Here is a 27,602-nt window from a genome sequence, read left to right on the forward strand (position 1 = left end):
AAAAAATAATATAACATTATTACTATTATTATTACTATTTATTGCTATATTTAATACAATTTATTATATAAAAAAATATAAAGAATAGTAAAAATATTACAATTTTTAAATTTCTATGGAAACTAATAAATATGAAATAATACGTGAAACATATTTAGTTTTAAAATAAAAATTGTTTTGCGTAAATTCTTATTAATTGTAACAATTGTAATGAATTATTTTATTGAAGCAGAATGTTTACGGCGGTTTAAAGACTTAGTTAATAAATATAATAAGTTATTTGATACAAATTCAAATTTAATAAAACAAAACAAACAGATACAAGTAAACTCAGCGTTATCAAAAAACAGACAATACTGGTAAAAATTATTGATTGATAACTAAATATTATGATGTTTATACATATCTGTAGTTCTAATATTTTATAAATGATTAGTGATTACAGTAAAAGAATCCAAATTTTAATCGAGCGTGAAAAATGTCATATAAACCTAATTAAAAAGTTAAAATATGAATTGTGTACAAAAGATAATGACATTAACAGACTGAAACTTAATGAAGAATTAAACGAGAAACAAATAAATGAATATCAGGCATGTTTGTTTTATATTGTACATACAAATTATAGGTAATTGAAAAAATAATAAAAATCATTTTTATGTTTAGAATGAGTTAAAATTGATTAGAGAAAAATACCAAAAAGAACTCTGTAAAATTGTTAACACTTGTAAATGCTGTTCGAGTATTGATTACGAATCGGAACAATCTACGATAGATTCAAAAAGTTCTTTTGAAGATAAAGTACCAGTAGATTTAAAATGTTCATGTGAAAATAAATTATTGGTAGATTCAAAATGTTCATGTGAAAATAAATTATCGGTAGATTCAAAATGTTCATGTGAAAACAAATTATCGGGAGATTCGACATGCTCGTGTGAAGATAAATTACCAGTAGATTCAAAATTTTCATGTGAAAATAACTCAGTAGAAAATGTTTGTGAGGATAAAATCTATAGTGACGTACAACAGTTGCTACTTGCTATTGATGAATATTGCAATTCAAAAACGATATGTATTTCAATCCTATCGTTATTGAAACAATCAAAGACGGCTATTAGTAGTTTAATTGAAGAAAATTATATCAGTAGTAATGCCCTGAAACAATGTCAAAGTGACTTTGAATGTTCTACTAACACATTAAATGAACAACTAGAAATGTTAAAAAAAAAAGATTCTGAGATATTCACAATGAGATCAGATTTTACTATTTTAATAGACGAATTGAAACAAATAGTAAATGAAAAATCAAATTTGGAAAATAAATTAAGTCAAGTAACAGAAGAATTGTGTTCTACGACTGAGAATCATGAACAATTATTAAACAAATTTGAAGAGCAGAAAGAGGAATTAAATAACATGAAATCTTGTTCAAAGGTAAATCTCTGCGCTGATGTATGCATATCAAAAGAAATCTGTGAAAAAACACAAACACTTTCAAACAACATTGAAATCATAGATGGATTAGAAGATAAATTATGCGCTTCGAAACTCCAGTTAAAAGAAACAGAAAATTTGAAAACAATTTGTGACAATCAATATAAAAACCTCTGTATACAAAATGTAGAACTGAAGAACGAATTAGAAATTGAAAAAGACAAAAACAGAAAAAATATTTATAATGTTGAAAATCTCTGTAAACGAATTTTTAAATTTGAAGCCGTAATAAAAAGTTTTGAGGTTCAAAACAAACTAAATATAGTGGAAATTGCTGAACTTAAGGAAAATAAATGTATTTCAGAACAAAAATACAACGAAATAATTAACGAATTAAATTGCACTATTGAGCAATTAAAAAAAGAATTAGTTACTACTAAATTAAAGGCTGAAAAATATGAACAATTTTTGAAAAATTTAAGTGATGAAGACAAAAAATATTATGAACAACAAATTAAGTCATTAAACAATAATATTGAGAACTTGAAAACAGAACTTAAATATTATAAAACTCAATATGATTCATTAATGACAAAAAACCTGTTAAACGAAAAAGAACTTTCGCAATTTATTGAGAAGATTCAACTGTTGCAAACTCGAGAATTTGAATTGAACAAGGAAAACGAAGAAAATAAAGAACGCGTGTCAATGCTATGTACAACTTTGGATGCTATGAAAAGAGAACTAGAAGAAACAATCCAGAAAAACCATGAATTAACTTGTAAAAATCGTGATTTAGAAGCGACAAATGTCGTGCATTGCGAAGATATCGATAAATTGAATGATACACTCGTTTGTGTAAGAAAAAATGAATCATGCGTACGAAAATATTTGGTCGTAAATAAAGAAGCACTGACGAAAAGGGAAAAAGAAATTGAAAATTTGAATTCAAAAATCAACTACGTTCAAAATAAATTAGACACAACTTGTGTCAACTTGAGTTGTACTGAACAAAAGCTACAAGATACTGAGTTGAAATTGAACAAGGAAATATGTCTAAAAGAAAAAATCAATAAAAAATATAATAATATGGTTAACTGTCTAACAACGAATTGTAACATGGAGCAATCAATAAAACCTACTAGTATGAAATCCACCGAATGTCAATATGAGATAGGAGACTACTGCTGGTAAAATTTGTATATTATTATGTTGTATAGTACTAATTTTTGCAGTACCAATTATAGTAGCAACATCGAACAATCAATTAAATTACTAACTGAATGTTTTTGGTATTCTACGACAGTACCTTAATTTATACATAATCCTTAATTATATTTTAATGTTTGACTATCTTTTTTTATCAATTAAGTGGCACTCATTAACTGTTCGATGTTTTCAGTTTTAATGATGAAAACAACGTGTCATGTAATGCTACAAACGATGACGTACAGGCACTACACTATGAAAATAATTTCTCAATTATCGATTGTAAAATGACAAAAGAATCTACTCATATAGGACTACAGACAAATTTGTGTTGTCCGGATATTTGTCCGCCCATTAGTAAAACGGTATCAGTGATTATTGAGCAATCCTGTCCAAATGATAACATTCAATGCTGCCCCGAACCGTGTAATGTCAATAAATGTGACTTTGGCCAATGCGAATCAAATATCAGTTGTACATGTCTATGCGAGTCACCACTGAAGACAGCATCACAAACACATTGTCATTCGGACGACTGTTTACGTCCTGAAGAATCAAAACTCACGACAACGTGCGATTGTATTGCGGGCTTCTTGGAAAGAGAAAATTTAAAATGTCAACTGGACGAGTCGGAACAATTATTGAAACAATATGAACAAAAAGCCAAAGATGCCGAATTAAAATTATGTGCCATTGAAGAAGAACGTTGTAAAAAAGAGCTGAATATGAATAAGTGTTTCGATAAGGAAAAATTGGAATACCAAACTAACCTGGATGAGGTAACAGCTCAATTAAAATCGTGCAATGAAACGATTGCGTGTAAGGAAAATGATTTGAAATGCTGTCGATCAAGAGGTATAATAATAACATCGATATTATTTTTACATAAAATGGTTTTAAAAAAAAAATGCATTAATGCAATAAATTGTTTTTTTGTGTGATATTTTAATAGAAAATCAATTGAAAAAAGATATAGAAAAACTGAAGGAAACTTTAAAATGCAAAGATAAAAAAATCAAAGACTATGAAAATAAAATGAATTCACTAAATGATTGCTTAGATGAGTGCAAAAAACAATTTGAAACTCTTAAATGCTCGCTGGAGTTGGAGAAAGCCACTAAACTAGAGTTGGACAAACAATTGGAAACCTTCGAGTAAGAATACTGACACTGAGCGTTTGATAATTTAAAAGAAGTGTCAATGTGTCAGCGAGTGACATAATAATATGTACTATATTGTATTTTTTATATAATATTAAACTTATATTGTTACAGCGATCAATCCGAAAAAAAGATCGTAAAGAAATTAAAAACGCCTGAGAAAGTCGCAGTGAAGAAACGTCGGAAAAGTGAGTCTGCGCGGAAAAATAAATCTAAAATTAGTCTAAAAGAGAAAAAAAAGGTGATGACACCTTGTGAAAGGCAAAGAATGAGATCGGGAGCCGACCATGAAACGGTACATGGCTTCAGTGGAACTAAACTAGAAATGAATAGTCGTCGTCATTACAACGGCTATAAAGTATGTTTTACTGCAACTATTTAGATTGCCTATGTTATTATGTTTTACATAACGGTCGTGTAGACATGGATTTTGATTTACTAATCGTGGCCAAAAATTTAATATCGAAACTTTAAAATTATAGTTTTACTTTAAAATTAAAAATAATTATATTGCATTAATAATTACTTGCTTACATGCGAGGGATACGACTTGTTTTTCGTTGGGTAGTGATATTTTTAATTAAGCCTATCAATTATTCAATAGTAATACAAATACAAATATTAATAACTTCCAAGTTCCCAAAAATCATAAAAATAAATATTTCATACCCATAATTTGCATGTCACTCATCAATCATCATATTGTATGTGACGTCTGCAACTCACATAGTTTTCATTACTATTTGTCCACAACTAGTGAACACAGTAAGTCTTATGCGTGTCACCCTACATACTTATCAACTCGTCTAAATGAATGAGTTTATTATTATTATTATTATTATTATTCTAATTAATAAATCGCGTACACTACTCTTAACTTTATGCTACTATTTTTACATAAATTAAATCAGTAATAGTAAATAATAATAATAATTCATTTATTTTAATGTAAGTACTATAGAAAAGTTAACTTTTGATATTTATTAAAAAAAACTTTTTTTTTTATATTATTTTAAAACTAATTACGTTTTATAATCAACGAATTAAAATATTACTTATTTAAAAATGTATCTGTACAATTTATCGTGTGAAAAAAGAAAAATGATAAATAACACGTGTTATGTAGAGTTAAGAAAAATAATACGGTATAATATAAAACATAAAATACCGATATATATATATATATATATATAATATTTAGTCGCATATTCATTATACTTGGACAATTTTAACAAAATATTATTAAATATTCATAAATAAATTATTAAATGCTGATAGAACTAATATACTTTGAACAAAAATAACATAATATATATTATAAAACTATTCTTTCAAATTTTTACTTATACATCGAAACTTTTCAAAAAAATCAGCTGTTTTGAATAAAAAGAAATGATAGTTCTCCTAAAAAAAATAGTTTGTATCACCGTCCTTCACTCCTTATATTATGGTATACAAATCTAAGTATTTAAAGTTGTTGTCTTTATAAGTATTTATTCTCTTAATAATTCCTATAATAATAAATTACTCTAATTCCACAAATCAAAATTTTCTGTAACCATTTATGACTCTTATCAAGTATGTAAATTAATAGTTTAAATAAAATTTAGGAAATTGCGTGTTATCATCGAACATAGTGGCAATCAACATGAGGACATGATAAATCTACTGCCAATAATGAAAAATAATTTTAGTTCTTATAATATAAAAAAAATTGAATTTGTATTTATTTTATTTTATTTCAAATTAGACGTCATACTGTCATAGATAGATTTAACATCTAATATTATATTAAATCATAAAACAGTACGTTCTATATGCACGAGTAATGAATTAATTAACAAATCGTATAAACCACTCCATCCATCCGTTACAGCAGGACGATAGCCACAACTATCCGGACGTTTGCGAGAACTCGCGAGGAATCAGAAAAGGTGACCTGGCGACACACACGTTACCTGCTGAATTCATCGAATCGTTGCGGCAACAAGTGCGACAAAATGTCGTCTGCGAAAACACCAAATGTTTTACGATGGGATGCTGCTACGACCGGACCCGGCGTTAGATACTTGTATGGTACTTGCCCACACAACAATTATCAATCAATGTGATGGTATAGATATTTTAAATTGATTGCAGTTCAAATTTTAAAATGAAAAATGTGTACATAATTGAATAAATGTATTTACTTTTAAATTTTAATCGAAATATTTAATACTGATTAATTAACACATAAATAAAAATTTTCATTTTTTGTTCATTAATTAAAAAAAATTAACTTCTAGTAAAAATATTTAAATAATGAACTATTTAAATATTAAATAGGTTGGAAAGTGGGTATACCACTCTGTTGTACTACACTCTATACTATATTAGATATGCATCTAGAGGTGTCACCAATGGTGGAAACAAGGGGGGTCAATAGGTGCAATTGGTTCCCTTGTTCACAAAAAAAGTTATCAAATTATACATTTGTTTTTTTTTTTTTTGTTAGTCAAATGTGTGTTCAATAATTGCCTCCCCCCCCCGTTTAGAACCTCTGTATCCGCCCTTGGTTGTCACTGTGATGAATGTGTTAAATTTGAATTAAATTAAGATATAAAACCAACCATTGGATACGAATACGATCAAAAAAATTCTGACTAAAGACTGAGACTATTGACTATCAGCCTATAATTATTATTTATTATTAAAGTAATTTAATTTACTATATGTATATATTATTATATAACATATATAGTATTTAAATAAAAATATAAATCAAAGGAAATTAAAAAATAAATATATAATATAGTAGGTGTAGGTTGGATTTTTTTGTCAAAAATTGCATTTGAAAATGTCATTGTGTGGAACTGTGTATAATAATATACGAATATATATATATAGGTAGGTACTCGTAAAATGTCAAGTACCCGCACGAATTTTTAAATTACTATAAAATAAGTGAGTACTGGAGACTATTATTTTTATAATTTTATTTGAATAAATAAATTATTGCTATAATGCTATACATATATATTTTAATAGTATATTATGATAATATTAGGTAAATAGTTTCTATAATTGTAATAACTAATAGTATATATACATTATATTTTGTGTATAGGTAAATACATTATATAATACTACTACTAATAATAATAGGTATAATTGTATTTTATTATGTTAGTTTATTGTTGCCATGAAAAATAATTTTGTTACAGACTGGGTATACTATACCTATAATTACTATCTTAATTGTTTTAAGCTTTTGTCAGTAATCTAATAATAAGTATAATGTCACTCAATAAAAATACTGTCGTCTGTCAGTAGGCCTACTAAACGTTGAAGGTTTTTAGAAGATCTAGAAATGGTAGATTATTTGTATGACAATGATAAAAATGTAGAATACGAATTACAACCAGATACATCATACAATTCTGATTTAGCAAATGAAAATACAAATTTATCAGTATCAAATTCCAACAAACCATTTACTGACATAAATTTGCCATGTAACAAAGCATGTAACCCAATCTTATGTGATGGGTTTTCTATTGATTCTGTACATTTAGCTGATAATAAATTTGAAAATATGTTGTTTTCTGCAGATTCAGATTGTAATATTATTATTAATAATCACCTTAAAATTAGTGGTATATTTGATGTGTTTGAGGAAATGATTGTATTTTAAAACTAAAAAATGGGCAGTGGCTAACAATAATACACTTGCTTCTTTTTCTTCATTGCTGATAGTATTAAAAAGTTATAAATTTTTTAAAGATATTTCAGTTGATGCTAGAACTGTATTAAAAACTAACAAAACTAAGCAAGTTAATGATGTTCAAATTGTGGCACCACGCCGTATGTATTAATATTTTGGGGTCGCTGATGGCTTAAATTCATATTCTTTTTATTGGTTATATTCTCGTAATAAATGGACGATGTAAAAGTGATTTAATGACGAAAAAAAAATCATTATAAACAAGTAATATATTATTAAAATTAATTACCTATTTAGCTATTGTTAATATTGTCAAAAAAAAAAAAAAAAAAAACACAAGAATATTCGCACTACTTCATTAAATAGAGCGACTTTCAAATTTGTCAACACAAGTCCTATACATAATTTTTTACACACGAAAAAATGTACAATATTATAAACAGTCATGGTTACTTATAGCACAATTTTGACATTGATATTGCAAAATGGGACAGTATGCAAATCAAGATTACGTGTCTAATATACAAAAAGAGTTCTAGACTTTTAAATCTCAGGAAAATAAACAAAAATGATCTTTTAATATCGCTTCTATATAAATCCAACAACGAATTTATTATTATATTAATACCTGATCACAGTCATAATATTGTAAACGATTTTTATTTTTTTATGAAACTGATAATTAGTAATATTGTTATTTTATATTATTCATAAAACATAAATTAATAAATAATAACCCGTAACCCAGCTGATTGTTAGAAAAAAAAAGTTATTGATAAATTTACTTAGGATCCCCATTGACTTATAGAAATTGTGAAATCCGTTTTAAAGGTTCTGAAATTATAATATATTGTTTATATTATTTATTGTAATAATTACGTAGTAATCTAGGATTAACTTTTTAAACTATCTTCAGTAGTAATTATTGTTTTAATCGAAAACAATCATATTTAATATTGTAATTGTAATATTGTTTATTTAATAATATCCATAACGCTCTCTCATTACTGCTAACACGGAACACGAGAGCTTATTAAACACGATGACTTTGACGTTTTTCATGTATTATGTACTTTTTACTATTTCAATTATTATCCTCACTCTGTATTAAAAATATTGCCACTGGATGAAACCCTGTTTTTTTATAATCAATATGAATAAAATAAAATTACAAAGGTTTGGGCTACAAAATATAATTTCCCTATATATTGATCAGGTAACTTATATGAACCATTTGGAACAAACTACAGTTACGCAGTCGAGGTCGCTTGGCTTTTTTTTCTTTACTTATCGTCACATCACTACTTTAAAATTTAAATATGCATTTATATTTATCCATTTATGTATCGTGCAAAGCGTTTGTATCGAATGAAATTTAAAACACTAGAGATTGTACTTAGATTTTGTATAACAACTAAAACTGTCCAGCAAAAATAAAAATGTTTTATGTTTTTTGTTATTATAAATCCAGAGTTTTAAAGTTTAAGTACTTTAATTTACAAAATTTGAAAGTTTTAAGATTATAGATGTAACTTTGTTAAACGTTTCAATTTAAAATATAACTATTTCTTAAATTTAACCTATACTATTGTCTACTTGCGCACACTCCACATACACCATTAGACTGGAACTCCAAATCTTAAGTTAAAATTGAATTAAACAAATTATATGGCTTAAAAATGATTTTATAACAAATTATATCATCAGAAACTTGCGATAGTAACGCCACACAGCCATTAAACCCATTAAACATTTAAAAAAAACTACGCAAGTAATAAATATCAATGCGCGTGCTAATTTTCAAAATGTGCACAGTATTTTTTTACGAGTTTATTATAAAAATCATGGGGGACTGATACAATGTTCTATTACTTTCCCCTCTCACCAGTGGAATATTTTTACAACAAATTAATTTTAACTAAAAGTTAGCACATAATTAATATTAAGCATTCACGCGACTATAAGTTGATAAAAAAAGTTTAGTAAGTTATCACGTACTTGGAATGAATTCACACGATGTCCGTTCTAGCCTGACATGGAATAGTTGTATTAAAAATTCTCATTTATGACCTGTAATCAAATTAAAAAAAGAGAGTAAGGGAAGTTGAAGGTCTGACTATCTTTAGGAAATTGGAATTCACTTTATTATTTAGTATTGCAGTGGTAATTTTATTAATATCCACGGGGAAACCAAAGTGAAAAAAAGTCAGTGCTGAACAGTAAAAACAATACTAGAATAAAAATAAACCGTCTTAATAAAGCTTTAAATAAAAACGGCAGTCGAAAAACAGTATTTTAATTTAAAACGAGAAACATAAAAATATTGGATTTTTTTTTTATTAAAAATGAAAAAATTATTTATAACTTGAAACAGGTGTTTCTAGCTTACATCACTATTATAGTGGGGAAAAAATAAAATAATTTTTTTTTTTACTTTAGTGAAATTAATTTTAACAAAAACAATGTTTTTAAATATTAATTAGGCATCTATAAAATGTTGTGTATCGATTCATTGCTTCCCAATAAATTAAAAACCGTTATATACCTGTTAAATTGGTAATGATAATGAATAACGATAAAATGTGTTTGATATAATGTATAAGAATTTTATACTATGTATTGAAGTTTAAAAAATTACATTAATACCTGTCAAATAGAGTAAACGGTTTATTAAGAACAGGACGCCTCACCAAAATGTCTCCGTCTTACAGATGTTTAACATAACAAATTCACTTCGGTAGTTCTAATATTAGATTAAATTTATATAAACTATTTTCATTAAATTTAGAGGCAATAACACTTTATGTGGGTTTTTTTCGGTATTTTAATTTTAAAACCAGTTAATATTATAATTTTTTAATTATAATATTTTACACTTTCGGTTTATAACCCGCTTAAAAATTAAAATAACAAAAAGCACTTTCAAAAAGTCACTTACTAAACCGTTACTTAATTTTATGTTTAATAATAGCCAATATATGTGGTACATATTTATTGCACAAATATTAAACTTACGAAGCTAAACAACGGATATTACGTTTTAATCTTACATATTTATGATTTTATTATTATTATTATTTTTTTAACATCCAAACTCAACAGATAGAGATTATTCAAATACTGAAAAAAAAAACAATAGAAAGACATGCAGATAATAATTTTTTCCCGGGAGTGCAATAACCAGCAGCAAAAAATAAGGGACGGTTCGATTAAAAAGTGCGCGTTATTTAAAAACATCCCCAAGGATGTGCATATTGCACTGCACCGAATATCATTAAAACGAATACTACCATTTCTATATTATGTTACATTGAACGGGACATTTACATTTCGAGTTTACAGACATATTGTTATGTACATAATATTATGGGTATGCTTATTGCGCCCGCGTATAATATTTTTGTTGTGATAAGCTAGTTATCTTCCGTATACTTACGTCACGTGGTTCGGATTGGTTTGAAATAGGTAGGTGTGTTGCTAAAATCTATCAATACACGGAGATCTTAAAACTTAGTAACATTTAATACGCGCACACAGTATAAACAATAATTATTATATGATATACGTATTATAACAGAAACAGTAGAGTTTCGAAAATACCAATCTATTTTTAGAAAAACCTCATTAAACTTTGCATTTTGCCGTATTTTCAAGAACGGTATATTGTGTATAGTTTTACTGTAATACCTTTAAACGTCAGTAGCGTGTAATCGCACACTTCCGTTTTGTGATGATTATCATATGTAAATCATTTACATATTATCTACTATACCAACGTTTTACGTATCTAATTTAACGTACCTACATGGCTAAATGCACATACAGTTTAAATTAAAAATCATTACCTATTATAATGTTATGATTTTTTACGGGTAAAAAAATGAAAAATGTATTATGAGCGATGAATATAATAGTTAAAAACAATTAGCCCAACACAAATAATAATTATAATAATAAAATACTTGATAAAACTGTACATCACTTTTAATAACGTCGTTATAGCTTTCGTTATTTTAACAATACACATTTTAACATTTAATAAATAATTATTAATAATGAACATTAAAAACACCGTAATTAAAGAATTTTGGCATTAACGTGTTAGAGATAGTATTTTACAAAAAGTAAATAATGTTCGTTCACGAAATTAAATCACAATAACGAAACGTCGCCACCATTATTCATTTTAAGTTTTATCAATTTCATAGAACGTAGTTTTATTTTTATATTCGTGTTTTTTAATATTTTTTTTTTTTTTTTTTAATACCCACCTCAGAACGTATCATGATTTAGCTTTAACAAACGTGACTCGGGCTAACAAAAAACAAATCTCGGCCCGGTCTAGCTTTTTATTAATTTAACATTTAAAAAATGTTTCCTGCCTTCTACGCTGTCTTGAGTAAAATAAGTCCAGCCCAGCTATAAACACTGTCTGTTCTATAGTCTCAACACTAAACGTAATGAGGTATATAAATCTTTTCGGGCTAACCTCATACCATGCAGGTTCTTTTAATGATTACCGTATCTAGAGTGTATAAATCAGATGTGGTCGCAACACGATATCATAAAAGAAACGTGTAAAATGAACCACGTGCATTTATCCACAGTTTCCAAGCCACGCGGTCAAACACCAATTGTGTTAAATATGTTGAAAGTGCCTACTTTTTCATTTAGGAAAAAAAATTGTTGAATATAATATATGCAAAGTTATTAGATAACAAAATATACTGGAATATGATGCAATAAACATCATATATAAGACCATGTGTTTTAAGATATGAGTTAAATACAATCATAATGATGTTAACTATCACAATATCCATACGCCTATACATATAATATAACATGAGTTTTAATTTATATTTGTATATTTTTTGCTTAGCGTGTTAAACTTGTTATACCCCACTATTATATTATATATACCAAAATGTCATTATAAGTAGTGACATTAATTTAAAAAATAATTATTATTATTGTTAATATTTTATTAAAGCGATTTTTGCTTTTATTTTTTAGCTGCTAGACTTTGTCTTTACATTAATATTTTTTCTGCAGTTAAAAATGGTAACTTCATTTTACTTTTTTGAAAAATCAACGTTTCGTATAATGTTACACAATAATAACATAATATATCAATGACAATAAGTATAGAAATACACAGATATTCAAATGTCAGTTTTTAAGAGTTATTAACTTTTTTCCAATACTCTGATTTTGTACAAATACGGTTCAATATTATATTATTACGTCGTCGTCTCGTATAAATTATTTTTTAAACATTTTATATGGCTTTAGACCTTGATGTTTTTCGTTTGAACGAAATTTCTTGGAAAATGTGCTTTATACTGGAATACTTCCAATTTAACGGTGGAATGACAATATAATGGATGTGCATTGTGTCCGTATATAAATGAAATACTTTTACCAGATCAAAGATGGCAAATTGATAACATTTACTGTGTTCATTATTTCCTCAAAAAAACATATTATTCGATATCACAAACGATCTGTTTGAATTCGAAAAAAAAATATTTTATAAGATTTCATATCATACGATTGGAGAGAGAAAATAACAAAGAACCATTGGCATTACCGCGCGGTGAGGTATTATGTTGCCATGTATTTCAATACATCGAAACAATTTTTGTTCGTATATTTTTATATTTTTATTTATTTATTTATTTTATTTTTTTTTTTTTGTGAATTACTTTCATAATATTATTGTTGTTAAAAGTATTGGAGTGAAAAGTAATTCATCGTACGGTTCAAACAGCGATAAACTGTAAGCGACCAGTCATAATATTTTAGCCTATAAAATGATAACATGTACAAGTAAAACACATTACAATATTATTATTATTATTATTACCTATTGCGTATAATAATGACACAGGAACGCGTATGTCGACTGACCCCGACTATGATATATCATATTATAATGAAGACGATAAACTACGACCGATGAACCACACCCGCGATCGGAATGTGTCACACTACGTCATCTTTCCGAGTCTTGTGGTTGCATATTTTAACAACTATATATATATATATATTTAATCTGCACTATGACAATTATAATTTTACTTATCAAATACATTATATCGGATGTTTTATTAAACAGTTCAACAGTACAATTATTATGACGTTTTCCGCAAAGAAATGAGTATATCAATTGTATACCAACGGATATCGGTGGCCCTATTGCCCATCATAATATAATAATTGATTGGTTCGACGACGAGACCACTGCCGAATAGCCCTTCATTTAATAAATGTTTTTTTTTAATCGAATCATCTATATCCGCACACCAGGTGTCACTCTATGGATGTCCCACCCACCATCTTATAATAGTATTATCCAATACTTTTTTTCACTGTTTATTTTTTTTTCTGCGTTACTTTAATGCTGACTATAGAAAACTTCAAATTCAACAAGTAGATAAAAAAATAACGGTACATAATGATATATGATTATTACATATTTAAAACCACCATCGAGACGTTATAATAATAGTTCGGTCTTGGATATAATTTATTATTCACTATAAACTAAACGACCGTTAAGGATACTTGTTATTGGTTAGCTTTACGGCAAACTTTTTTACATAAAAACTAAAAACATTTTCTAAATTATTAACTTAATTTTTACGAAAAAAATAACTTTTATTCCACGCGATAAAATCAAATAGAGGAGGGGAGAGTGTTTCGACATGTACAATCTCTTTTTTATACAGTATATCAATTAAAATTTAATTTTTATTTTCATTACAATATATTGATAGTATTTTTAGAATACTTTTATATTATTTCAATAAAAATATAAAAATATTACTATATCGAGAAACAATTTTAATGACATAATAATAATAATTTCTTCGGAACTTAAAGATATTGTTTTGTTAAACATTTCACAAAATTATTTTATAAAATAACTGTTTGATATCTTGTAGTATACTATTCTTATTTTTATTTACGAAAATTCGGCATTTGGATAAAATAGTAGCCAATATTAGTTTAGACATTTTTTTCAGATTCTGAGCGGAGTGATGATTTTATCGACTTTACAATATTGTATGTTTACTGTTTATGCAAATAACCTAAATTAAATTTTGTTTATTTAATAGTGCGATAAAGTCTATTTCTAATCTCATTTTGTTTAGATATCTTTATCCAAACATCAGAAGGCGTCTTATATTATAACTTGTGTTAACTTATAAAAACCGTTAAAAGAGTTATGTAAATTACTTGAACCGTAAAGTGTTTAAGATTGATTTTATAATACATTACATATAACTGTGGTAGTGATAGGTATATGTTATACTTAAGAATATAATTTTTAACATAAAAATGTAATTACTATAGTCTATTAGCTTTAAAATTACAGGTCTGATCAAAATTGAGCGGAGTTAATAAAATTCACATCTATTCTGCAATGCGAATTTATGTTTTTATTCAGTGGAATATCTGACGACGACGACTCGGAGTTGGGGCAGACATATAATTAATATATAATTAATTATTAATCGTATTGTTCATCTCGTGTGAATAATTTTATAATTATATATTATTTATAATTTGAAAATTCTGTTATGTATATATTATTTAATATCACTGCCTAATCAACAAAGTCGGTTAAATTTTATTCTCCGAGAACTGAAATCCCACAATTTATCGCACTCGAATTGATTCATTAATCCTATGCAGTTATACCTAACGACTAAATAATTAGTTGCCGCCCGTGTTTGTAATTCGTTAGGGACAATGAGCAAACTTTGTCAACGGTTCGTATTTATACAGTGCAGATCAGTAGGTCTGAATCCGCAAAAGTTGTTTACTTAATAAAACATATAATTGTAGTGTTTAAGTACTGATTATTGATAGCTAACACAAATTACGGCGTGGTAGTTAATTGTTATTCTTGTTTATTTATTTTAAATTTTATTCACAACGCGATCGATTGAAAAGGAAATCGATTCTTTTACGAAATAAGAATGGAATATGACCCGACAATAATTGAAACTTATCAGAATAGTATTAATTATATTGTATTATTCAAACATAACGTTATGCATACTCGTTAAAATTACAAATATTTCGTGGTTGGGTTAAATAACATAATATATAGGTATAATATAATAGTATATTATGTTATTTCCTTACCGTTTCCTTGCCGTCCTGTACGTGTATAAAATATGTATTACAAATTATCAATATGGAACAGAATATAATTCCAATAGTAAGTATGTACGTTTCCGAAATTACTAAAAAAGTATTAAATCAATATTTATTTACATTTTTTAATTTTTTCAAACATTTATCATATTATAAACGCTGATTTTTTTTTTTTTTATAAAATACCACTTCTGTTCACATTTTCAACAAATGATAAGATATTTAATAGAATGTTTTTAACAAAAATATAAATTCGCGTGGATAGAATCCACTGTAAGTATTCAAAAGAATATTTTAAAAACTTTATTTTACTCTGTTTTATAGTTCCTTTGTACAAATATTATATTATATATATATATATATATATACAGTTTAGAGATTCGAGAATAGTGGTTGAAAAACATATTGTCTATTTGTACGTAATAACATGTATAATGTATATTCTATACATGTATAGTATATATTATTATCGCGATGAGAATATTAAAAAAAAAAAGAGAGAGAGAATGGAACAATTATGTTGATGATGATATATTTATAAAAAAAAAAATAATAATAATAACGCTGATGGTATTCCAAAGAAAAGACGCGGGGTTTTTTTGTTGGCTAAACGAATGCGATCGGAACAATAGTCGGTAAAAATATATGCTCGTGATAGTGAAGTAGTTGTAGTTCTTAGAGAACCCTTCATATATACGTATATTTACATTTTATACCACAGGCATTTCGGTTAAAGCCATTGATTTTTTTCACATACATGATATTTTTATTAAATGCCTAACCAGACATCGGACATATATCGTACGTCTCACCGGTTAGATATTTCGGATGTTTTTGGATAACAATAATAATATTTATATTTATAATTTAATAAATAATAATAATTTATACCTACTTCCACGACATTTTTACTTATTTTGTATTATTACGTTTTATTTTATCTAGACAGGTATACTTATATATGTACAGAGTTATTTGCATAATATTTTCTGGAATTTAATACCATATTACCATACAGAATAGTTTGTATGGCTTGTGTACTTAGCATTCCAGCTAAGTATTTAAAAACTTGTTGGAAATAAGTATGTGTATCATACTGCCCCCTAACCATATCAAGTAATAGCTCAAGAAATATGAGTTATTTTTAAAATTATCATCGAAAAAATGAATTACCAAATCATATGACTGTTTTTAAATAATCGATAAACATTATTTTTTTAAATGGATAATAAAGTGAAACGTTTCTATAAAATAGAACACAGAGTAATTACAAAGATTTTGTCAGGAGTGTTATTAGGTGTCAGATTTTAGAAGGGTTATATTTCCACGCATAAATATGCTAAGGAATTTAGAAGTGTCAACTATAATGAGATTGTATCTATTGTTGAAAGCGTGTCTTCTTAAACATAAGTTTCAGAATTTTACTTTCCCTTTTAACATTTGACTACATATAATTATTAATAAATTATTATTTTTATAAATATGGCTAGGGGCCTCTAAAACTCGGTATTTACATTTAAACAAAAAAAGATTTTATACCAAACTAAAAAATATTATTAATTTTATCATTTATAATAAATCATCTAAGTAGATATAACCGCTCTAATAATTTAGTTGGTTTCGAGTGTACTTTACCGCTAATTATATTATAAGTCACTGTAGTGGTATGCTAAATTTGAATTAAATAATAAATTATTACATTCGAAAAATATTTACTAATAAGTATATATTTTAAGTTTAATTGATTTGTTCAAAAATACTGTATTTATTAAATTATTAAGTATCATATTAGTAAACTATATTTACAGTGGCAGTTTTTAAATTTTTTTCTGGGAGGGGATTGTTTTGATATTATTTGATAATATGTTAAGACAAAAAAATGATTACCCATTTATAATTTGTTACTTAAAATTTCATTGTTAGATAAACGAAAAATCATAATATAGCATTTTTTAAATGTTTTAAGTTATAAAAAAAAAAAATTCACTGTTGATTTTGCATTTGGTCAGTAGTTAATTTCGAATCTTTGTAATACACACCTAGACCAGTAACGTATAATCGTAAATCACGTTAAAAGAAACCATCATATTATAATAATTATCATACCTACATTTTCAAAAATATGTTGAAATTTTAAAATAAATAATATTATCGTTAGATTAGATTAAATTTTAAATTATAAGTACATATTATGTGAAAAATAATATGTATAAACGTAAAATAATTTAAAATATTTTTTATTCATTTAAGTCATTTAACTAACCTGAATTTGAAATATATTTCAAGTTTTGATTAAAACTGTTTGAATGTTATGGTAATATTAGATTAAAAGAATATTTATTAAGAGAGAGGATGTCAGCGCACTGTTTGTTTTCTCTCTCCCAAGCGCAACATAGACAAAACGCATTTACGCAGTCCGAGTAGAACTCGCTCAATTTTGGTTCTAGAGCAAATATACCTATTATAAAATTAAATTTTGATAATACTTCTGAGTACAAGACGATGAGTTTTTTCCATTATTCCCTATACAACATTAATTATATAGTTTAGAAACAGCTATAATCTACAACATTTTTAAATAACCTTTAACTTTTCAAAATTTTAATTTTTTTTAAAAAACTCATCGTCTTCTACTCAGAAATACTGTCAAAATTTAATTTTATAATAGGTATATTCACTCTTTGAGCGAGTTCTACTCAGACTGCGTAAATGCGTTTTGTCTATGTTGCGCGTGGGCTAGAGAGAGAAAAGAAACAGTGCGCTGACATCCTCTTAATAAATTCGTAACTACTAACTGGTATCTAAATCATACAAGATAACAATTATTTACACGTTCGACGGGCGCGACGGATGAATATTGAATAATGTATCGTTTGTCAGTCTATCGCTGCTAATGTACGTTCTTCGAAGTTCAAACGACCGAACGCTATAATTATCACCAAACGGAAAATACCAATAATACGTAGATATCGTAAACATCGTCATTTTGGCGAAAATAATATAAATACCGAAATAGCCATAAAAACAAAAATTCAAATAAACGGACATACAGTTGAAATCTCCAAATGCATGTAGGTATAAGTGTATATCCGTGTATAAAAATCGTAACTGCAAGTCAAACCCCGAGCGTCTGCAGCGAATAATATATCACAGCTTAAATTTAGGGACCTATGACCTGAGGGGATCTCTCCCCTCACGGAAAATCACCACTGTTTTTTTATAAAAATAGTATTACTATAATTTGATCCAATGTCGTCTTACTGTAGAACAATATGATATATATATATATATATATATGATTATATTCATAGTAAATTAATAAAAAACTAAAAAAATAATAGTTTAAATGTGTACTGTATAGAAGTGTTGATAAGAGCATAATTATCGTAATAATCCATATTGCAATAATCCGTAGGCTGTTATTATGCTTATAAGGAATTTCGTAAATTGTATAGTATAATAAGATTAATTACGCTTTTCTGGTCATTTTGTAACATGTCTGAAGCACATCAAGTTTAACACGTTTCCGGTAACATAATATGATGCGAGGAAATCATTTTTCCAAATATATTTTCTTTGGATGTCTGTGCGCCGAGCTTTCGCATATTTTCGATTCCAATCCTGCTTGTTTTTATATAATTTTAAACAGAATATTAAAAAAAAAAAAAAAAAAATCGGTTTGGTCGATATTATTATGGTTTAACATATTATTATCACAATATTATGTGTGGTGACGTTCACGTCATATCTATAATCACATCGCGCAGTTGTTCATCGTTCATCGTTTCAGATATCGTCTGTTGACATAATATTGTACTGCAATATATTATATATTTATTTTTAAATATCTCCGATGTATACACAACCGACTGGTAGAGAACCGCCTGTATTATATATTTTTATGACGTCAATCTCCGGCGCGCATATGTCATAATATTGTGTGCAAACGACTGGCGATCGACAAAGCCGATAACAGAAATCAAACACACGACGATATTGTATACAATATTAGTAGGTAACAATACCGTAAACAAGTCAAAAAACATATTGATACAGACATTTTTACATTTCATTTTTACCGATTTTTCTTCTTTTTTTTTTTTTCTTTTGTTACTTGAACATTTTTATTTTACTTTGTCGTACTAATTCATACTGGACCTTTTTTCAATAACACCCACGTCGCGGAAATAATCATAAATTATCAAATACCGATTTCAGTTTGCGTAGGTTTAAAAAAAAAATAATAATAATTCAGTTAGACAAATTCGAAACAAAATCACCACTACTTTAGTTCGGTAAATTAGGATAGAGTATTTATACGTACGTTATTATCATAAAACGATTGAGCATGGAATGTTTTAAGTAATGTTGCCACAACCTTAACCTAATCTAACTGACATTTATTTATTTATTTCACGTGTTTACCACATACAAGGCATTATTGTATGCATTACATAGAGAATTTATTCATAGTATATTTATAAACGTATACGTATAGAAAAATATGTTCTCGAAATTGGCGAATACGACTTCCATTGAAATTATCTCAATGCTAATTTTATCCGTAATGCTGAACGTTATAAGCTAGATGATCTCCTTTAAATATTTGGCACTGGTCAAAAATTTCCAATAGGCATTTAAGTTGTAGAGATAAGTAACTCTAATAGTACTTATTCCAAAATCATTGTAGAAATAATTCAGTTTGAGTATTAATAAGTGATCAATAATCTATTTATAGCTATAGTGAAAGGTATACAGTAAATCTACCTTGATATTTATTTTTAGTCAAAAATCATCAATACGTTATATAAAGCTACAAAATAATGATACTTTTGAGTTCATGCCATACTAAATTGTGTAATGGCAGTTATTTAAATTAACATTTTTTGTTAGTTATATTTCAGATTAAAAAATACCTTTTCGTAAAAAAGTGTTTTTACGTCGATCGTGGTGTGATATCTTTTTAGCCTAAAAGCTAAAATACCTTATTATAGTTATAAAAGGAAACCGTAATAAGGGTATAATGGCAGTATAAAAGGGTGATCAATCGGACATACGACGGAGACGAATAGAATGTATTATATATTTGTATGCCAGTATGTGTATGTCATGATAACATTACGGTAAAACCTAAATTGTGAATATAGCAGCTATTTGAATATAACGTAATTTCATGTTTTTTATCAATTTATATTTGTACGTTAAAGAATACTTGTATAAATAATATTCAGAGCGAATTCCGAATTATTATTTAGTGTGGTTTGAGCTTGTACAGACGCTAAATGGTAAATCTTAGGATGAACAATCTATTAGATTCTATCTAAAACTCTAAAAGTCTACAATATGAAGAAAAAAAATTTGTTTTAATTTAATATTTTTTACATGATTTTTGTATAGTTAATTTTGCTTATACTCAATACGAAGAAATTAAATTCATCAAGACATATAACATGATAACATACAAATAAATATTCCGACAAATAAAATGTTCAAATCAATTACAATGAAAAGAATTAGCATGTTTGTTTTTTGACAAGGTTCAAATATTGTAAATAAAATCCTTGGTAATATTTTGCGATATAAACTTTGTGAACGATTTGAATAATTTATCACAGAAATCCTGATAGATTCAAGATCGGTAGTACTTAATGAATTTCTTTGCAATAATATTATGCATAAAAATAAACTGATTTTTCAGCACTTATACAGTAAGTTTTTGATTATTGTATTTTAATAATTGTTTCACATTTCTCACGTATAAAGTATTTCGAAATATTTAAATTAGTTCAAATATTTTAGCAATAATCTATAATTGTATTAAATCACCAACGGTTTGAATCAATAAAATATTTTAGAAATACAATTTTTAGGACAATTTACTAATAATTAACTTCCATCGTATTGGATTTGGACCCTTTTTTTGATATATATTTGTTGTTATAATTTAAAAATTTAAAATTTTCAATTGTTAAATTATTACTAAAAAAATGTTATCATTTTCGTTGACCGTAGTTAAGCAATGGTTCCAGAATTGAACTGAAAATTAATAACTGTATTTGTGCATAATACCAAAAACAATTTATAACAGCCTGAGATTTGAATATTTGCCATAAATAATCCGAAAATCTTATTTATTCGTATTTTTACCTCAATACATATTATACGAGTATTATAATGTTATTATACTGCTTCTGCTGCACCGTGGAAAACCGTACGCGAATGATATTTGCTTTGATTCGGTGTAGTCGGATTTGGTTTAAAGTTCTAAAGTATAAAATTTGATATTATTATTACGGTGTAAGGTTTTTCATTAAATAAATAGTATAATAATTAATATTCACTTGATTTTTTATCAGATGCAAAAATTATTAATTATACTAATATATGTTGGCCGGCGCGACGTATAGGCGATTTCGGTACATCGGTGTGTAGATTCAGTAGTGGCTGGTGCATTATTGTATCTGCAAAAGAAAATATATTTTATTTATTTATTTATTTATTTATTTGTTTCCGTATATTATCATAAAGATTATTTTTAATTATTTAGTGTTGTATACCTAATATCTATATTCTATAAATATTATTAAACAATAAGCATATTGATATTCTATGATGGGTGTATTAGATACATCTATTATCAAAACAGACGTTATTTTATTATTTTATAAATAATATAGGTACACTAGTTTCGTTTGAACTATCGATATTATTAACAAAGTTTGTTAAAATGTTTAAAAATAACCAACTTGGCTATCAAAAAATCAATTTCGCGTGTCAATAGCTTAAGTGAACGCTACACACACACGCGCGCGCGCGCATGTGTTATATTTTCCTCTCACTTTTTGCAATAACTTTTTAATATTAGAGATAGATGACGTACGATCAAACGTAAACGTAAGAATATATTATTATTATGTGTGCTTTTAGCTGGGTTAATTTGTAAAATATTTAGAGTTTTTAAATGAATTATAAGAATTTTTAAATTGTAATCATATTTTACATATTCACAGTTTACTTAAAAATAACAATATCGTATATAAGCCACGCGAAAACAAAGATAATTTTATCACTTTCAAGTTTATCGCAATAGTCAGTTCACTATATCATTAAATCTCACTAGTTACTACACACAATTGGAACTGTTGAATACAGATTTATTATATTGTAAGATGGATACAAAACATTGAGGTGCAGAACCTACACAAGCTGTTATTTTCAAAAACAGATTTAAATAGGTAGAGAATATAAAGCTCCTGTCCCGCGTGTGTCTTTTAACGTGCTATCATACTGACAATCGTCGTAAATGATTTTAGACAGACGTAACATGACTTGAGAATCTCTGGCGGGTCGTTCTCACGGGAATGGTTATAATAACTTTGCACATTCAGGAAAAAATATACATACTAATATACGGTACACATCGTTTGAAAACAGAAATATGTTTTATCCTTTATTCGTATGCAATTTTATACGAATAGTAATATTGTATATTGTGTTTCGTGAAATTATCACTAGAAAAACATTATTTCCGGTGAAGTATTTTATCAATAGAATCGTAAAAACATGCGAAGAGCGTTGACAACATGATTTCGACAGAACATATAATGAAAAAGAAAAAAATATATAACATTAATATATCTAGCTTTTTAAGTAGAAAACAACAAACAGTTTTTGAAAAGTCGACAATAGTTATAACCTTTTATAATATCATTTATCAGTCGATAGGTAAAATTTAATTTACTATTGTAAGTGCGTGAGTATTGGAAACGTAATTTTGGATTATTTACAGTATAATAATATGTACGCGAGTTAATCAAATGAAAAAGTTTTACGATTTCGCAAGGTCTGTCTATGGGCAGTGCAATTTATCAACGGCTACTTGTGTAATTTATGTAATTACTTTGTATTAAATTGATCACTATTTGAATGATAACTAAAACTTTTATATAGAGCGTTTGAATCATTATATTTATGACCATGGAGACGAATCCGAACGTGTCGAAAAATAAATAGTGTAAGTTATAGTATTTATTTAGGTGATGATAAGATAATTTTAATATTTTTTTTTATCTTATTTTATTAAAATATATCTATACAATCTGTACATATTTCGTATTTAGGTTTGATAAGTGACAAATAAAAATAGTTAACATGAATCGTGAGAATAGGGACGATACACAGTGGATAACACCCTATAGAATGACAGTAATAACAATGAACAATTTTAAAAATTGCAAAGTGTTACTTGGTAGTACAAAAATAAGCTTAATTAGTTAAATTGATTTAGATAAAAAAATTCAATTTATATCTAATTTTAAAGTTAGGATGATTCAAATTCAAAAATATAATAATATTTACTAGGTATATAATTTATACTTGCACTACTTATGTTAATTTATAATGTACTCTTGTGGACATAATAATTAATGAGTTATCTATAGTATCTTTTTTAATTTTAATAACAATGTTTAGTCTTGAACATTTTGAATTATTAATATAATCAACGTATATTTAATTTAACCATTTGGGTATGAAATATATTATTATACTTAATAAATCTCGAATATTTTTTTATTATTATTAATATATATTATTTACAATTTTTTTTTTATATAAATAAACAAAACAGTTACATAGATGACAAAATATTAAAACAATGGTATGAAACACATGAAGATGAACCATTCAGTAACAGAACTTCAAAATGTAATGTTTAGACTTTTTTTTTATTTTATTATTTTATATATTTTAAAAGGTATCTAGCCCAGTTTTTATTTCATCAACGATGAAACAGGTGTTGTGGCAGCATAAAAGAAATTATATTTTCATATTTTTATGAAAAATTTAGTAAGATTGATTAATTTACAGTCAGATCTTTTGTAGTGACTTTTAGCAAGTTAATTTATTTTTAGTAATTTTAGGTCGTTGTGGAGGGTTGCATTTGTTTTAAAACATAGGACACATCGCACATGTGATAAGTCTTAGTGATTGACCGGAGGATTTGGACAGGGAAAATCTTAGCGAGTTTAATAGGGCCCCAAATTTAAATGAAATATTGCCATGATACTGTTCTAACGATTGGTTTGTATATTAATAATTTATTATTAAGACTCGTGTTATATTCAAATAAAAACCGAAGTTGATGAAAGCTCAAGTTAAATTGAGTTTTTATTATTTTTGAATAATGCGATAGGACCATGTAAACCTATTATTCAATGATACCGAGGCATTTTGTTGACTGCCGACTGGTATAGTTGAATTTGTTTGTTAATAAATTTAAGTTTCGCGTTCTGTTTTACTTAATGGGAAATTTAACCTGATCGAATAAACTTTTTAATTGAATTTTAAATTATGCGATGCGATATCAGAATTATTATTTAAAGCAAATATATCCGTAATAAATCTCGAATTAAATATTTTTTTCGTTTAGTTTTGGCCTTGTAATTCAAACTTTTTATTAAAATGATAATATAATAATATATAAACTGTATGTATAGTAGGTACTATATAGTTTTCATGTTTTATAAATGTTTTGATAAAACGTGATTGTTGATCGATTTACGATATCACAGTAGCGATATAATATAAGTGCTCTTTCTTTAATATTAATGTGCATTTTATCTGCAGTTACATACCTACATTCTTATATATTATATAATTTGTATGTATCTTACGCATTGCGTTTACGTTATCCTGCGTGTATTGCGAAAAGAATGTGAACGATTCGCGCTCAATACATGTTATATTTATACAAATCCATCGAGGCAGCACGAGGACCTTTTAAGAATAATACAACCGGAGGATTGTATATTGCAGGTATAGACGAAGTCTCAGATAGGGTGAGTGCGTGTGTACGTGTGTGCGCGCTTGTCGTGTGGAAGTGCCGTTATCTACATTAGACTACACGGTACCCACGAAATGCATTTCGACGACGGAATACGCACTAACGGATTTTCGATTCATATTATTTGCGGGGGAGAAATATAGTATATTTTATGCATGACTCACGTGGTACAGCGCACACGGCATAAAAGGTCTGTCAATCTTGCACATTTTGAAGTGGTGTGTCTAGTTAAAAACGTCATACGTTGAAATCTTTGTAAGATAAATATTTATTGTAAAAAGTTGGATTTTAAAATATTTTTACATAATATAATACTATTGTGTACAATCATTAATGTCTCGTTTCTGTAATATTTGTTGTATATACTATTGTATAAAATAACGTCAAAGAACAGAATATTACTTTTTTTCTATTCTATTTTTGCATTACACGAGTGCTCTTCATACAAAACAGTATCATTTCGTCCATAAAGAATGATTATTATCTTTTTTCCCAAGTCATTCGCAAAATCACGTCTTTAAATTGGGATCTTGACTTTGTAGGATAAACCGTTTTGAACACGGCTTATCGCACTCTAGAAAAACCAAATACTCGCTTTTCGTAGGTTGGACATCTCCTAAACCGACAATGTCAATATTAAAATCGTCGTTGTCCGTGTGTAGAACTCAGTATCAGTGGCGGTTTCGGTTGTATTTTTTTAGTGAGGCGAATTATGTATAACCCCCCTCCCCCACTATCATAACAAACATTTAACAGTAAGAATGGAATTCAAAAATATAAAAATTGCTATAATATAATATAATTTTAATTATATATAGTGACATACACATATGTATTACAACAATAACAATTGATTGTTTATTTTTTTGTTGAACGTGCCGCACTGCCGCAGTACCATTAGCCGTGGCTGCGGGTTGACACTGACTATAATAGTAAATCTATTTTCAGTACGCAGAGGCGATGACAAAACGTGCCTCACTATGATTATTGCGCATGCGTAGTTCTACTTAATTAACCAGTCGCGTACGTACGCGTTGTGTGTGTAATTTGTGTACACAAGTACAAAATCAGAGGCGGCGTAAAACGGTGCCTCTCTGACGTAATTTGAAATACGCTGAAATACCGTCGTTCGTTTACGACGTTTACGTACTAATTGTGTCGTGCATTTCTTATAGGCTTATCGATATTTTTGATAATATACACGGAATGATAGGTACAATAAAATAATAAATAATAATTCAAATTAAAGTGAAACGAAGAAGCATTTTTTTCTCAAACAAAGTCATAAATACGTTAAAAATTATTGACGAAATATGTTCTATTAGTGAACCAAGAAGTTCACATTTTGAGTATTATTTTATATTTACCACAAAATTTTAGATGAGGCGCCGCCTCACTTGCCTCACCCCCAAAACCGCCACTGCTCAGTATCGATATACATAGTTATTTGAGCGTTAATGAAATTTCGATCCGTCACGTCTGGTCAAAAGGGAAACGGTCCATCGGTGAAAAATTAAAACCATACGAATTTCGATTCACACGCTGTCAAAACGCATATTGTTTTCGAAAAAGTTAAAAAAAAAACACCCAAACATCTGGTTCAGGACGAATTCCCGATAATAGAACCTTCTCCTAATCGAGTCTTTTGCGGTTTTTCCGCCCGCGCAGGCTTTTATATATTTTGAATCGTCAATGCTTTGTCGTTGTTATTATTACGTATTACGATTTTTCTCGTCGGCCGTCCCGCGCGCCATCACATCTTTCCGAAAGATTGCATAATACTATATATATGTATGTATTATAAACTAACTATATAGGTATATATACATAGAATATAAGAAAACGCTATTACAATGAACCGCCGTCACGAGTGCCGCCGGAAAGTCAAAGAGCTGACGAAGCGCGATTTTTTCGCACGGCCCTCTCGAGTGCGCCCCGCCGTCAACGTCGTTTGCGTGAAAATAACATTATTTATATATACAATGCCGCCGTGAATAATACACCCGTTAACACCCCGCCGGTACGTATATATTATAATGATGATGAAAAATATGTATTCGGTGTTTCGGTACGCGTAATA

General features: G+C 27.4%; 1 protein-coding gene across 1 annotated transcript; it reads left to right on the forward strand.

Annotated features, from left to right (window-relative positions):
- The first annotated feature begins 210 nt into the window (after window positions 1-210).
- LOC113559714 (uncharacterized protein PFB0765w-like) lies at window positions 211-5,868 on the forward strand. The gene is given in 7 exon segments (XM_026965458.1): window positions 211-392; window positions 461-593; window positions 667-2,624; window positions 2,837-3,498; window positions 3,596-3,797; window positions 3,918-4,161; window positions 5,680-5,868. Coding segments are annotated over 7 exon segments (3,570 nt in total).
- The last annotated feature ends 21,734 nt before the right edge of the window (window positions 5,869-27,602 follow it).

Source organism: Rhopalosiphum maidis, chromosome 3 (assembly GCF_003676215.2).
Source record: "Rhopalosiphum maidis isolate BTI-1 chromosome 3, ASM367621v3, whole genome shotgun sequence".
NCBI classification, from domain to species: domain Eukaryota; kingdom Metazoa; phylum Arthropoda; class Insecta; order Hemiptera; family Aphididae; genus Rhopalosiphum; species Rhopalosiphum maidis.